Below are 13,149 nucleotides of genomic sequence, written 5' to 3'. Positions count from 1 at the left end.
TTTTAAGGCAAAGTGAAAACGGTACTACATACAGTCAGCTATAATTTAGGTTTGGGTCTGAGTTATAAAGAGTTGCTGCGCTCTAGTGGTAATTGTGTTCGCAACAGCAACCAATGAGCTTGTACAGGAGGTTAGAAACAAAATACTACTAATTGATGTGTGATTTTGGAGAGAACATGAGAATTTTTTTGCCATTTTTTAAAATAAATTAAACATTTGGTGTTCAACTTAAATTTGGAATAAATTACTTTATTTAAATAAACTTCACAATAAATTTAAATAATTCAAAGTAATTGGTCAAATATTATTTCATTTGTGAATAAATGTACATTTTTACATGTGATTTGCTTGTTTTATTAATGAATCAAACTAATTACTTGTTTTACATGCAAATCTCAACATTCTTTTTCCTTTTTACCTCATCTACGAATGACCTGCCCATCCGACTGTTTCAAAAGTCTAATGTGGCATTTTTACAAGAAAGTTTGCCCATTCCAGTGCGAGACAGATTTTTTTCCCCCCTACTTCAAACAACGTGTGTTGTGCATTTCGGCAAATAAATATTGCCCGTGCTACCTAGCTGCTAAATAGTTGACAGCCTTAAACGTTGTAAAGAAAGTAGGAACGTGTGCTTCGTGTCACAATCGTTATCTTTGAACAATTTTCAAACATCCTTACATGGCGGAGCCGGAGCCGCACCCTTGTTTGTGATAGGCTGACGCACTTCCTCTTGGTTTGATCGACGACCCCATCAAGCCAATCAGATCGCTCCAAAGACACAAAGGCGTACCTTCCGGTACAGTAGTAAAGTAGTCCAACATGGCGCCCGTGTGTCTCGAGTGAGGAGTCTCCTTCGGCCTAGTTTCAAGTTGGGAAAGTTGAGTTGAATTTCTGGTAGGAAGACACCGTTTTGTGGTTCACCACGTGTATACTGGCGTTTGGAAATGAAGGAGAAAGACCGCTCGCCGGCGAGAAAACGCTCACGGGTGTCAGATGACGCCAAAGAGCGCAGAGGAAGTCTCCCTAGCAGGAGGACCGGAGAGCTGCTAAGCGTCGCCAGCAACAACGGCAACAGCTACGTCCCCTGCGGCGCCTCGTCCAGGAGAAGCTTACCCGGTGACAAAAGAGACAATTACTCGGACATTCGGGCCGGTAATGGCTATGACTACGGGGCTCCGCACGGTGGCGCTGTCCTTGCTTCACGCAGCGACCCGCGATCTCCCGAAAGTGAGTACAAGACTCTTAAAATTAGCGAGCTGGGCTCGCAGCTCAACGACGAGGACATAGAAGACGGCCTGTTCCACGAGTTTAAGAAATTTGGAAACGTGAGCGTGAAAATGAGTCGGGAAAACGATGAGAGGGTAGCCTTCGTCAACTTCCGAAAGCCTGACGACGCCCGGGCGGCCAAGCATGCTCGCGGCCGACTGGTGCTCTTCGACCGGCCCCTCAAAGTCGATGTGGTGTACATGAACCGGCGGAGGAGCCGCTCTCCGCTTTCTAAAGACAGCTTCCCACCAGGGCATAGACATGTTCCCCCCACCAGACAGCTCTCCCCCACAGGTTTGGGCTACAGAGACTTCCGGTTGCAGCAAATGGCGCTCGGCCCCCTCCCTCCTCCTCCCCTGCCTCACCTCACAGAAGTGGAAAGAGATGCATATTATTCCCTGTACGACGGCAGGAATCACGCCGCATTCCTTCCAGAATTCCACAACGACAACTCGTCCGATGACGACCAGAGGGCAAACAGGACGTTGTTTCTCGGCAACCTGGACATCGGCCTGACCGAGAGCGACCTGCGGCGAGCGTTCGACCGCTTTGGTGCTATAACTGAAGTGGACATTAAACGAGCGGCGCGTGGCCAGAACACCACATTCGGATTTGTCAAGTTTGAAAATCTCGACATGGCCCATAGAGCTAAAGTGGCCATGTCGGGTAAAGTGCTGGGCCACCACCAAGTTAAAATCGGATATGGCAAACCGACGCCCACTACCAGGCTGTGGGTGGGAGGACTCGGCCCGTGGATTTCCCTTGCCGCCCTGGCCAAAGAGTTTGACCGCTTTGGCACCATCAGGACTATAGACTACAGGAAAGGTGAGGCGTGGGCGTACGTTCAGTACGAGAGCCTGGATGCCGCTCAGGCGGCGTGCACGCACATGCGAGGCTTCCCCCTCGGCGGTCCTGATAGGAGGCTCCGGGTGGACTTTGCTGACACCGAACACCACTACAAGCAGCAGCAGTACACGCAACCCCCTTTGCCGCTCCCACACTTTGAATTGGTCCGTCCGCCGTTCGATCACCGCTTCGCTGACTCGATGAGGGAGCGTTCGCCCCTCCTGCCGCCGCCTCGCTTCCGGGAGCGGGATCCCTCCTCCCCTGCCGAATGGTCTGGCTTTGGAGTCCACGAAAGAATGCGAGGCTCCGGTTTCCCACCCGTGGCTCACCTGGAGAGACATTCCCGAGAGCACTGGCCGGTCGACCGGGAGTGGGAGTTACAAAGAGGAGATGCAAGCCGCCGCAGACGACACTTGGACCACGGGTGGCGTCCGGATCGCTCGCCTGACAATAACGGCGTGCCACGTGCCGGCAGCCCCGCCGACCGCAGTCCCGCAGAAGGAGGAGGCGATAGTGACGGCGAACGACCTTCTCGGCCTGGTCGAGCCTCCCCAACTAAAGAGCGGCCAAACAGTCAGGATAGAAGACGGAGAACTCTTAGCCCGACCGCGGCTGCCTCATCCTCCGAGAAGGAGCGCAAACGCAAACCCGGCGACAAACCCAAGAGCCCGGCGGGGAAGGAGGACGCCTCGGAGCGTGCGTCCGCCCAGAAGCTGAGTCGGGTGTGGCGAGGTGTCCTTCTCTTGAAGAACAGCAGCTTCCCCACCGTGCTGCACTTGCTCGATGGCGACGCAGTGGTGGTTTCCAGACTCCTTGCCGACGGCCCCAAAGGCAGCCAAGCTGCGCAACTGAAAATCAGCCAGCGCCTGCGGATGGACCAGCCCAAGCTGGAAGAGGTCTCCCGTCGCATCAAGGCCGCCGGACCGAGCGGCTACTCCGTCCTCCTCGCCATGCCGGGCAAATCGGATGACGATGCGGCTGCGGACAGCAAAGACTCGACGGAGCGCCCGCTGAAGAACCTGGTGTCGTACCTGAAGCAGAAGGAGGCGGCCGGCATCGTCAGCCTCCCCGTGGGGGGTGCCCGCAACAAGGAGCACAGCGGCGTGCTTCACGCTTTCCCTCCATGTGAGTTCTCTATGCAGTTTATGGATGAGTCTGCAAAAGCTCTTGCTAAATCAGATCATGACTACATGGTGATGGTGATTATTAGAGGAGCATCATGAGGAAAAAAAAACAACTAAAGTTTCGTGAGTGTGCTTTGTCGATGAGGTTACCTAAGCTGTGTCTCGTACGAATTTCTATGAACAAATGTAAACCGGTAATTTAACGTGAAACTTGTTAAATTGCTCCTTTTGTCGGTAAATGACAAATCTAACTTGAGTACAAAAGGTTCCGGGGTGAATCCTACAGAGAAAGTCTTAATCATTGTTTTTCCTTTTTTAAGTCAACCCCCACAAAGATGTGACAATACCCGAGTGTTACTTTTGATGCCTTAGCTCTTTTTTGAGACACGTCACATTAGTAGGATGTGCAACGAGTAGTCAATCGCCAATAGACAATTGCAGTAATGCTTCCACTTTTTTTTTTTTTTTGCTAGATATTGTGACATAGCATGTTTATGAACAGTCTTATCTCATCATTTACTTTCATTACTGCCTAATTCACAAATGTCCTCATAAGATTCAACAATCAAAATCAACAGTGATAGTATGAAAATGTTCTCTTTAGCTTTGCAACATGTCAGAATTTCTTTTTACATTTGTTGAGGTCGAAACTACCTAAAAAAAAAAAACAAGACATAATCAAGGTTGTCATTTTTTGTGTGTAATTAGCAACAAAGTGTGTAAGGTAAAAAAAAAAAAAAAATCAAGAATGTGTGATTGAAACAATTTACTTTGTTGGCTGCGACGGACTCAACTGATGAATCAAAGTGGGGGATGAAGCGCCCAGCTCTGCTCCCTCTGAACGGGACTTGTCATTGTTGCTCTCCATGTCGCCTTTTATTGTTTTCAAAACGGAACATGTGTGTGCAGTGTACTGAGGATATCTGCACACGCACACGGAGAGCGGCCGCGCTCATGGGGAGTAAACAAAGTGCACTTCGCAGATTGTGTCTCAATAAATTTGCTCATTCGTGGGAACCTCAAGGAAAGACTACCTTTGTGACCTTTTCTGTTCTCGGATTTGTCTATCCAGCTCCAAAGCCTCACGGGGGCTTTGACGGCGGGAAGTTTCCCAGCAACCAGGAGAGGAAGTGTTGAGTTCCCAGGAAAACCAACCACTGTGTTGTGTGTTGAATACAATTGATTGACCTCTTTTCAAAGCGCTTTCCAGTCCATCTGCACGGCCTTTTGTGGGCCTCGGGTCTCAACGGGACCACCGGCGCAGTTGCCCCGGTTCGACACGGAGGGCTGTTTATTCGCGTTGTCGCGTTCTCGCATGGAGAACCCTCGTGTGAAGGCGACACTTGACACAACTTGTCTACGTCAAAGAGCAGCGCTGCCTGTCTCTGACATTAACTGGAATGGAACAAAAGCATTCATGTAACTTTATTACTTGGGTGATGAGTTACATAATCTTCCTTTTACAAAGTAGTCCAATGACATTGAGGAAAAGCTCAAGAGCAGGACCTCAGACATGGCTCGTCCCTCATCTTCAACACGTGGGACCAGACTGACTTCACAGGGACTCGAGAGTTCCGGCTGCTGTGAGTTGATGCATCCACTTCAGTTCTGCAGGTAAATATGGACTGTATACACTCGCCATTTTTAGCTTATTAGCATACCCAAATTGCTCGAGTCAGTTTTGAAAGAAGCAGCCCAGTTCAACCTTTGCACATTTGCATGACCTGGATGATTGATGTCCTTCTTATGGGTACTTGAGATCCACCATGAGATTTGTCTTTATGAATACAATCATGCTCAGGTTAAAAAAAAAAAAAAAAAATGTGTGAAGTTTTTACTAACATGGGAGCAGTAGCACTTTTTGCAAAGTTAATCTGCTGTTTCTCCTCTACACAGGTTCACACGTGCATCGCCCGTTCTAAAGCTGCAGCCGGGTTTTGGGACCTCACGACTGCTGCGGAGACCCGACAGAAACCATTAGCAGAGGTAAGCCAACCGCTGGAGAGTTGACCTCGTTTTGCTGTTGTCTTCATCCCTTTTCAGTGTGTGAGCGAGCGCAAGACACGATTAAGATGAACAGATGAGATAACATCAGCAGAGCACTTAAGGTAAGTGAAGTTCGGTGTCATAGATACGTGATCCTGCAATGGGAAAGACTGAAATCCTGGATCTGGTTTTCAGCCTCCACATGCAGTATATTATTTAAGGAATCACAAAAAAAAAACTGCAGAACTAGAGTCCAACAGCAGGCCACTCATTAAAACTAGTTACCAGCTTGCGGTGGGCCGAACAGTTTAGCTATTGATGATGATGCATCTTGTGGTTTTTATGATGGAAATCAGTACCACCCTCATTTCTAGTGAGGTAATCTGACTCCTCGTGCAATTTTTTGTAACATTAGACCTGCCTCTTGTATTGAATCTGATTCGATTCTGGAGTACACTCAGCTCTTAATAGTAAAGAAATTTTACTCGTGGATTTACATAAGATTCGGTGGATTTCATTCTGGAGGGCATAATTGTTTTAATGAGTGCTTCAGGTGATCCAGTATTCATGTACAACGTAAACATGTGTAAATTACTATCGTGTGTATATTTGTTATTTGTTCTGGAACTGATTTGTTAATAAAGTCAGTTGTTGCTGAGGAAGAAATAATCAAATCATGCTGCATTTTCTTGTGGGCTAAAATTATATTTTCACAAGATGTACTCTCTGGTGGATGGGGAAAAACATGTTTGATCATGTGACCAAATAGCCCATGACATTGGTTGCTGACCTTTGTCGGAGATCTGCAGTGTAGTTTCCACTAAACTGTCTCCAGTCCAAACAAATTCCTTTTTAGGCCACCCTAGTAGAAACAAATTCTCAAAATATTTATGATTCACCTTCATGGTATGGGGTGGCGTACTCCCTAGAGCACTGTGTATTGAATAAACCACCGAATCTGAAATGTCAATGTCATTGGAATCCTCTAAGCTCCCAAGTGTAGACTTGGGTGCACTTAGAGGTAATCGCCGCTAGGCGGCAGCACACTCACCCAGCAAACATCCTGTGTACTGTGATGTGAGAGTCTTAGGAGGGGCTTTGGGGAAAGGATGAGTCACCCTATTTCAAATTTCAGGACTTTCAAACACAACAAAGCTTCCATTATTCATAGACTACATGTGTCAGTTTGACACTTAATGCAGTCTCTGCCTCTCACTCGTGCCTCGAAGTGAGTTACTGTCCTCATTTTTTTATTGATCTGAAGTATTATTTTCGACTGTGGTGAACAGCTACTGTGTGTTGTGAGTAAACATGGTAACATGAGAAGCGCTTCAATCATTAAGGGTGACATTTCACACTCAATTAACATTTGCCGCACCGGCCCCTTATATTGTCACGGTTTATTGGTAGAAGGCAAAAGACCCCAAAGGAGAAGGTACTAGATTACTATGTGAGGGAGGATCTTGTGATTTACAGTTCAAATAAGACAGCGCACGGGATAGAACATGGACACAAGGATACTTGACATTTTGCACTCCATCCATCTCCGTGATCTCCCGTTTCACTCAAGTAATCAAGACGGTCTGTATTAGTGTAATACAGTAACATGAGCCAGAAGGCGTCTCTGCCACTTAGCAGATTGAAGTCTGATATACACACACACACACGTCAGGTCAGCTTTGCTGTGTAACATGATGCTTGTGTTTTGAAATTCTCTGCAAATCTGTCGTCATCGGGCTTACGCCATTCCCAGTTGGGACATATAGAAGAAATCTCATTTCAAATTCATGTCTTGAGGTAAATATGTTTTTTTTTTTTTTGTCCACAGAATGTAAACAATTAGTATACGGATGGATTAGATGACATTAATATGAAAGAATAGGAATCATTTCATGCTTTGAAATTTGTTTTGGATTCCAGAGTTATAATGTCGAGAAGAAAATACACAGTGGAGTAGGTTTGAAGTGGGAGTGAACACTGAACGGCAATAATGTTCTGAGATAAAACACCACAGTGCTGAGCTCTTCCACAGAAATATTGCCGGTGACCTCTTAAATATTCTATGTGCTACTCGCCAAGCCTGCCCCCTGCCACTGCTTCTATTTATACGAGCCGCCATAGAACCTCTAGCCTTAGCCACAAGGTCGCATAATATCGCAGGCATTAAATCAGCATTAAAGTGAGAGACGATGATGTCATCTTTTCATGGCTATAGTAAAACAAGGAATGCAGATCCTCCGTATTGGTTACTTATATCATTTATGTTGTCTTTAGTCTTGTAATATTGATGCATCATAACATGAACAACTTTTACACAACATTTACATTCAGGAAATATATTTATGCCTCTTTGCTACATTATAATGAGGGACCATTCAAGTTTTAAAATAAGCACCATGAGGGTTGAAATGCTACAAAAGGGCCACACTGAGAAAAATACATACAGTAAGTTGTAATGTTACGACGACAATGTTGTAATGTCAGGATAAAAATAAGCCATGTGTCTAAACCTAAAATCAACAGTGTGAGATGAGGATCCACTATGGTTTTATATTCTCATAGTGTATATTTGTTTTTCCTTTTCAGTGTGATCCTAACGGCAAGTACAAGTAAGGCAAATAAATTATAAGAAAAGAAAAAACATTCAATCCTATAACTTTTCCTATGTGACAATTGTTGTTCGACCATATTTACTTTGTAGCTAGATATATTTCTAATGTGTTTGCTATTATTACTCTTTAATGATAAAGTTCTTTGAGTCATGACATTATTTATGTCAGGCTTTACTTATCTGTTGTCCGCTCGATTGTCTGATGTGACGCTTGCTACTTGTGTGTTGACCGCGCTAATGTTTTTGTGGCCATCTGGTTTACTCAGGGTTGGGCAATAATGGCTAGAACCTTTCAGGTCCTTCCATTTGTGTCCCCTGAGCAAAGAAAGCTTCCTGGATGCCATTAAGAGATTGGATACATTGCCGAGAATATTCAGTAGAATCCCTCTTGCACTATGAACAAACTGGTAGAGAACATAAAAAGAATTTTTTGCGCATTTTGTACGATTTTTTTTTGTTTGTTTTGCCGCCTACCAGAGATATCTGTGCCACTCCTCAAAGAAAAAAAAATAAAATTCTAGCTCCGCCAGTGACTGGTAATCATCACAAGCATGCATAGCAGTTTTTCCACTCCCTCAAACAGTTTTACACCATCATGGGGGTGTCTGAGCTCACAGAGCTAACAGATGCCTTCCTCTTCTTGTTCCCCTCCTTCCAAACTTCTTCACCTTTTGGGTTCAACCTCCCGTTCTGCTCTAACAAGTCCTTGGTGTCAAATGAGGTGTCTTTACCGCCCTCATTCCCTCGTTCCGGTCCAGTCTCTTGGTGGCTTTGGGCGTTGCTGACGTTGGAGGAGTGGAGGCTGCCTGTCGGGTCATTTTTCTCCAGTTCCTGACCTGGACAACAGGCGCAGCGGCAAGGTGTGAGGTAGAGGTAGATGAAAACCATCACAATGCTGATAAGGCATCCTATGAGGGTGGTGTATGCAGTCTTCAAGTTCTCCAAGCCGGGGATCATGGTTGAGTTAAAAACCACCACGGTGATGTTAATCGTCTCGTTAAGGGCGTCTCCGATGGCGTAGCAGGTGTACACGCCCGAGTCGTCTTCCCTCAAAGGTCCGAGCTGAAGGTTTCCGTCCGGAAGTATCCTTGTGCTTTTGTTTGCTGAAGATACCGGGATGTTCCCTGGCAAGGCCCAGGTCTTTACCATGTCTTTCTGCTTGGTGTCACAGTCCAGCACCACAACCTGCTCCAGATACGCTTCTCTATCTGTTAGCTTGACCTCGCTGCAGTTCAAATAAGCTTTGTCCAGGTCAAGGGTGAGCACTTTTCGTTTGGGCTGACCCGCAAGGATACAAGTGTGCTCATCCTTAAAGTCCACGACCGAGCTGAGATCTTTGAGTTGCCATTGTGCAACCACGTCGAAAAGATCACAACTGCACGGCAGGGGGTTGTTGTGGAAGTACAGGCCGTTTTTGATCCACGCGGGCAGAGCTCGAAGCTCGTGTAACGTCAGCGCTTTGATCCGGTTGGACGAGACATCCAGCAGCGTGAGGGTCTCCATGCGGCTTCGCTCCTTCACCAGCTCCAAGGGGAAGCGCGAGATGAGATTCTGGCTCAGGTAGAGCTTCTGCAGGTTGGCCAGACCCGAGAAAGCGGCGGAACGTTCAATCTGCGAAATGCTGTTCTTATAAAGCAGCAGCACCTCCAAGTTCTCCAGCGGCTCGAACATGTTTTCATCCAGCTGGCGGAGCTGGTTGGCAGATAAGTCCAGGTAACGCAGCTTTGTCACGTGCACAAACGCCGTCGAAGAGAGGAAGGAGAGCCCGTTGTGGCTGAGGAGCAGCGTGTGGAGTCGACTCAGCACGACGGGCGTCCACTCCGCCCGCAGTCTGCCGATGGAGTTGAAGCTGAGGTCCAGCACCGTTGTGTATTTGGGAAGGGGGGTAGGGGGGTTGGTGAGATTCCCTCTTGAGCAGCTGATGATATTGCTTGCGCACACGCACAGATTTTGGCAGTCCAGCGGGCCTCCTATCAACTGTCCACTGGCGTGAAGCGACCAAAGCAGAGGCCCAACAAGGAGAAAGATGCTCCTCCGATGAGGTATGTCCAATCTCCCCATTGTGTCCGCAGTCTTCACAGTGGAGGAGAGTCTTGGACCTGTGGAGATAATCCAATTTTTGAGTTTAACTTCTAATTCAGGACTTGTGTCCACACCTTGACATAATGGTTACTAACAAGCAAACTTCAGGAATCCATTACTGATATAGGCACTAGAATCTCATTTCAATTAACGTTATAAAATGCACCAACTTTCCAATCTGTCCTCCACTGTCCCTCATGTAGATATGGTAATAAAGAATGGATTTTAATATTAAATGCAGTCAGCCCAAAAGTTCTGGAGCTGAACAAAAATTATTGTTTTTTTTTACTCAAATTTAACGTTACTCTTTTTTTTTTCTTTTTTTTTTTTTTGACCAGAAGAAAGGAAAAAACATGTTTACCATGTGGTTGCTCCTTGCAACACGCAGAGTCCTGGGTCCAATATCCCGCGAGGCGCTCCTGAGCAGGATCGGCCGGTGTCTTTCTTTCTTTCTTTCTGTCCCCGACAGCGACTACATCACAACAAACGAGTGAGTAACACGGCGCGACGGGCGACCTGTCCGCAGTCCTCGAGTGCTGAAGTGCGAAGGCACCATGTGATAGATACAGTTGTTGCAATGGGTCGCTCTCACGTACGTCATTGCTCAATTCTTGCTCTCTTTCTCTCGCCTTTCTTCCTTCCTTCCTCTCTCTCTCTCTCTCTCTCTCTCCCACGTAGCATGCGGCGTTAATTTCAGACAAAACCTTGCGATTTCATCTAATGCACTTTTTTTTATTCTACTTATTGCTCTACTAATGCCTTTCTATAGTGGGTGCAGAGAGGTTAAGTTCGGTCCCTGTTGTAATTTATTTAGGGTGCAGTATTTATTACACATCATCAGGTTTTTTTTTTTTTTTTTTTTTAGCTAATACGTTGTGATTATGCGACAGACAGCGTGATGCCTGACGAGAATTTAAAAACTAGACCTGCGGTCATCAACTTAATATATAACAAATTTACTTAAAACACTTCAATTCATTTTATTATATGTCCTTATTAGTAATTAATTATATTCATGTGACGGCACTGATGACGTTAACGATTTCTCATAATCATTTTGAAATATACGATATAGATATCAATCTATAACACTAAGTATATAAACTTCTCTTACTAGAATTTTCTATGCAATTGGAACAGAGCTATGTCATAAACCGAGGAACCTCGTAATCTTTTTTTTCAGCGAATATCAGCTCTGCAAGGGGGAGGAATTGATTACTGGACTGCTTGGTGCAGTTTTCTTAAAAGCAAAAAAAAAAAAAAAAAAATCGAAAACAGGGGGTGGCGGCTTAATGGTTTCCCATTGCCCTTACATTGCAGGCAATGATGTCAGTGTCATGATGAAGACCTTTCCCTTAGCCCACCTTGTTACTGTGGTGAAGGACAGGCCGGATGTGCGCGCGCGTGTGTGTGCACTGCAGTAGTTTTTGCTGGACGTGATGTGCATACAGCTGTGTGGGGTGAATCATTGTGTTTGCAATGGAAATTGGCATCTCCAGGGATTTTACATCTTACATAAACGTGTCAGAACTGTGATCTAGTGGTCAGCACATACTTGCATCTGAAAAATGTGGGGTCAAATCTGGGATCTGGCCTTGAAATTTGCATATACCAGTTAGGGGTTAATGTTAGGGTTAGCCCCATTAGTGTGTTAGCTGTTTCACCCAATTTGGATGACTTTTTCCAGCAAGGCAGATTTCTTGGCTGGGACCCGTCCATTGGAGCTCATTAGCTTGCGCAAGTATAAAACTGAATACACAACCTTGACCGGCGTTATCACCTCAACATCTCAAACTAACTCATGTGACATGGAAAGGCTTGTTAAAGTGCTATGAGGTTGATATCAAAGGCCACTATTGGAGCTATTTAAGCCCATCGCCATCTTGAACCAGAGTGGTTGTTAATGTGACAGCGTAAACGCTTGAATGACTGCCGACACCGAAAGCCCCGAGATAATTAGAATGGAGGAAAGTCTCCAGTGTTGAATGGAAAAAAATGCAAGATGGAGGAGGGAGTCTTGAAACGTAGTAGGCAACTGAATACATTTAATCCATACATTACATATCTGTTTGAATTTGCATACATTATTTTGTATCTATGGTTTAAAGATGTACTGCAGTGTGTCCTACTGCATAGCTGAGTTGATTTAGTCAGCAGCTTTGCAGAAGGACATTACGCCCGTCAGGAGATTTATGCTCCTCTCCTGAATTATAAACGAGTTGGTCCGAGTGGGGTAGAGTAAAACCAAACAGGGTTGTGTTGATTGCCACTGTAGTCAAATATCTTTTTGCCACTCACTCATAGAGTGTTTTGCACCATTTTGGCAGGTGGTTTTAAATATTTATAATATTAGAGACATCGCTGTGGATAATGCAGTAAACGACTACAACCTCAAATTTTACCTCTCTGACAACATTGATCATCTTAAACTCACGTGAATAATGGGACACTTTACATATTTTGTCATAGAATTAAGATAACGATACTGCATTACTGTTCTGTACAGTACAGCGCTTAAAGCGCAATATAGAATAAACACTGCCCCCTTGTGGCGAATGTAGGGAGGCTTGCTGTTTTTGTTTTCGTAGTGCTCTATTGAACATTTTTATTTCAGTTGCCTTTCGTGTCCTTCAAGCTCACCTTACAGAATTGTGTGATGTAAAATACATAATATATAAATAATGAAAATGTAAAGACGTTCATTAAAGTAGTATTAATCACAAAACAAAAATACTAATATAATTTCAATGATTATAGCCAAATCAATCACAAATAACAAAATTCAAAGATTTCATTGTCATATGCATCAAGTTATTAGCAATAAAAATAATTGTTTTGAAAATAATAACTAAATAATGTGCCAAGTCTGCAGGTGTGAAATTTGAATGCAAGTGTAATGATGTGTGACGATTAAATTCAATTAATTTTAAATCTGAATTATGGTTATGGTTTCAGACAAGGGTTAGTGTTTTGACATAGGATTTCAAATTAGGGTTAGGATTTGAAAAAAGGGTTTGCAATTAGGGTTTCACAGCAGGGTTTCAAACTAGGCTGTTTGAAAGTCAGGTTTCAAATTAGGGTGACATGCATGGGGACCATAATCTGATCACTAGGGCAACACATTTATCACTTTTTGAATTGTTTCGCTGCATTACAAACCTTCAACATTGCGAGTCTCCAAGGAAACATTCATTGCTCTACGCCAGGGGTCACCAGTTCCAATCATTGAGTTCT

The 13,149-nt window shown here is 44.9% G+C and overlaps 2 protein-coding genes across 2 annotated transcripts; one reads left to right on the top strand and one right to left on the bottom strand.

The window, feature by feature from the left end:
• The first annotated feature begins 523 nt into the window (after nucleotides 1-523).
• LOC125977239 (RNA-binding protein 15) lies at nucleotides 524-4,264 on the top strand. The gene has a single exon (XM_049733571.2). It carries the CDS (start codon nucleotides 945-947, stop codon nucleotides 3,333-3,335), a length of 2,391 nt encoding a protein of 796 aa, XP_049589528.1. The 5' UTR covers nucleotides 524-944; the 3' UTR covers nucleotides 3,336-4,264.
• Nucleotides 4,265-7,462: 3,198 nt separating this feature from the next.
• Nucleotides 7,463-10,418, bottom strand: LOC125977253 (amphoterin-induced protein 1). The gene is made up of 2 exons (XM_049733595.2): nucleotides 10,277-10,418; nucleotides 7,463-9,932 (listed from the first exon to the last, which is right to left on the bottom strand). Exon 2 carries the CDS (start codon nucleotides 9,892-9,894, stop codon nucleotides 8,419-8,421), a length of 1,476 nt encoding a protein of 491 aa, XP_049589552.1. The 5' UTR covers nucleotides 9,895-9,932; nucleotides 10,277-10,418; the 3' UTR covers nucleotides 7,463-8,418.
• Between the last annotated feature and the right edge of the window lie 2,731 nt (nucleotides 10,419-13,149).

Source organism: Syngnathus scovelli, chromosome 11 (assembly GCF_024217435.2).
Source record: "Syngnathus scovelli strain Florida chromosome 11, RoL_Ssco_1.2, whole genome shotgun sequence".
In the NCBI taxonomy this organism is placed as follows: Eukaryota; Metazoa; Chordata; class Actinopteri; order Syngnathiformes; family Syngnathidae; genus Syngnathus; species Syngnathus scovelli.
This window is presented reverse-complemented; position numbering and strand designations above follow the sequence as displayed.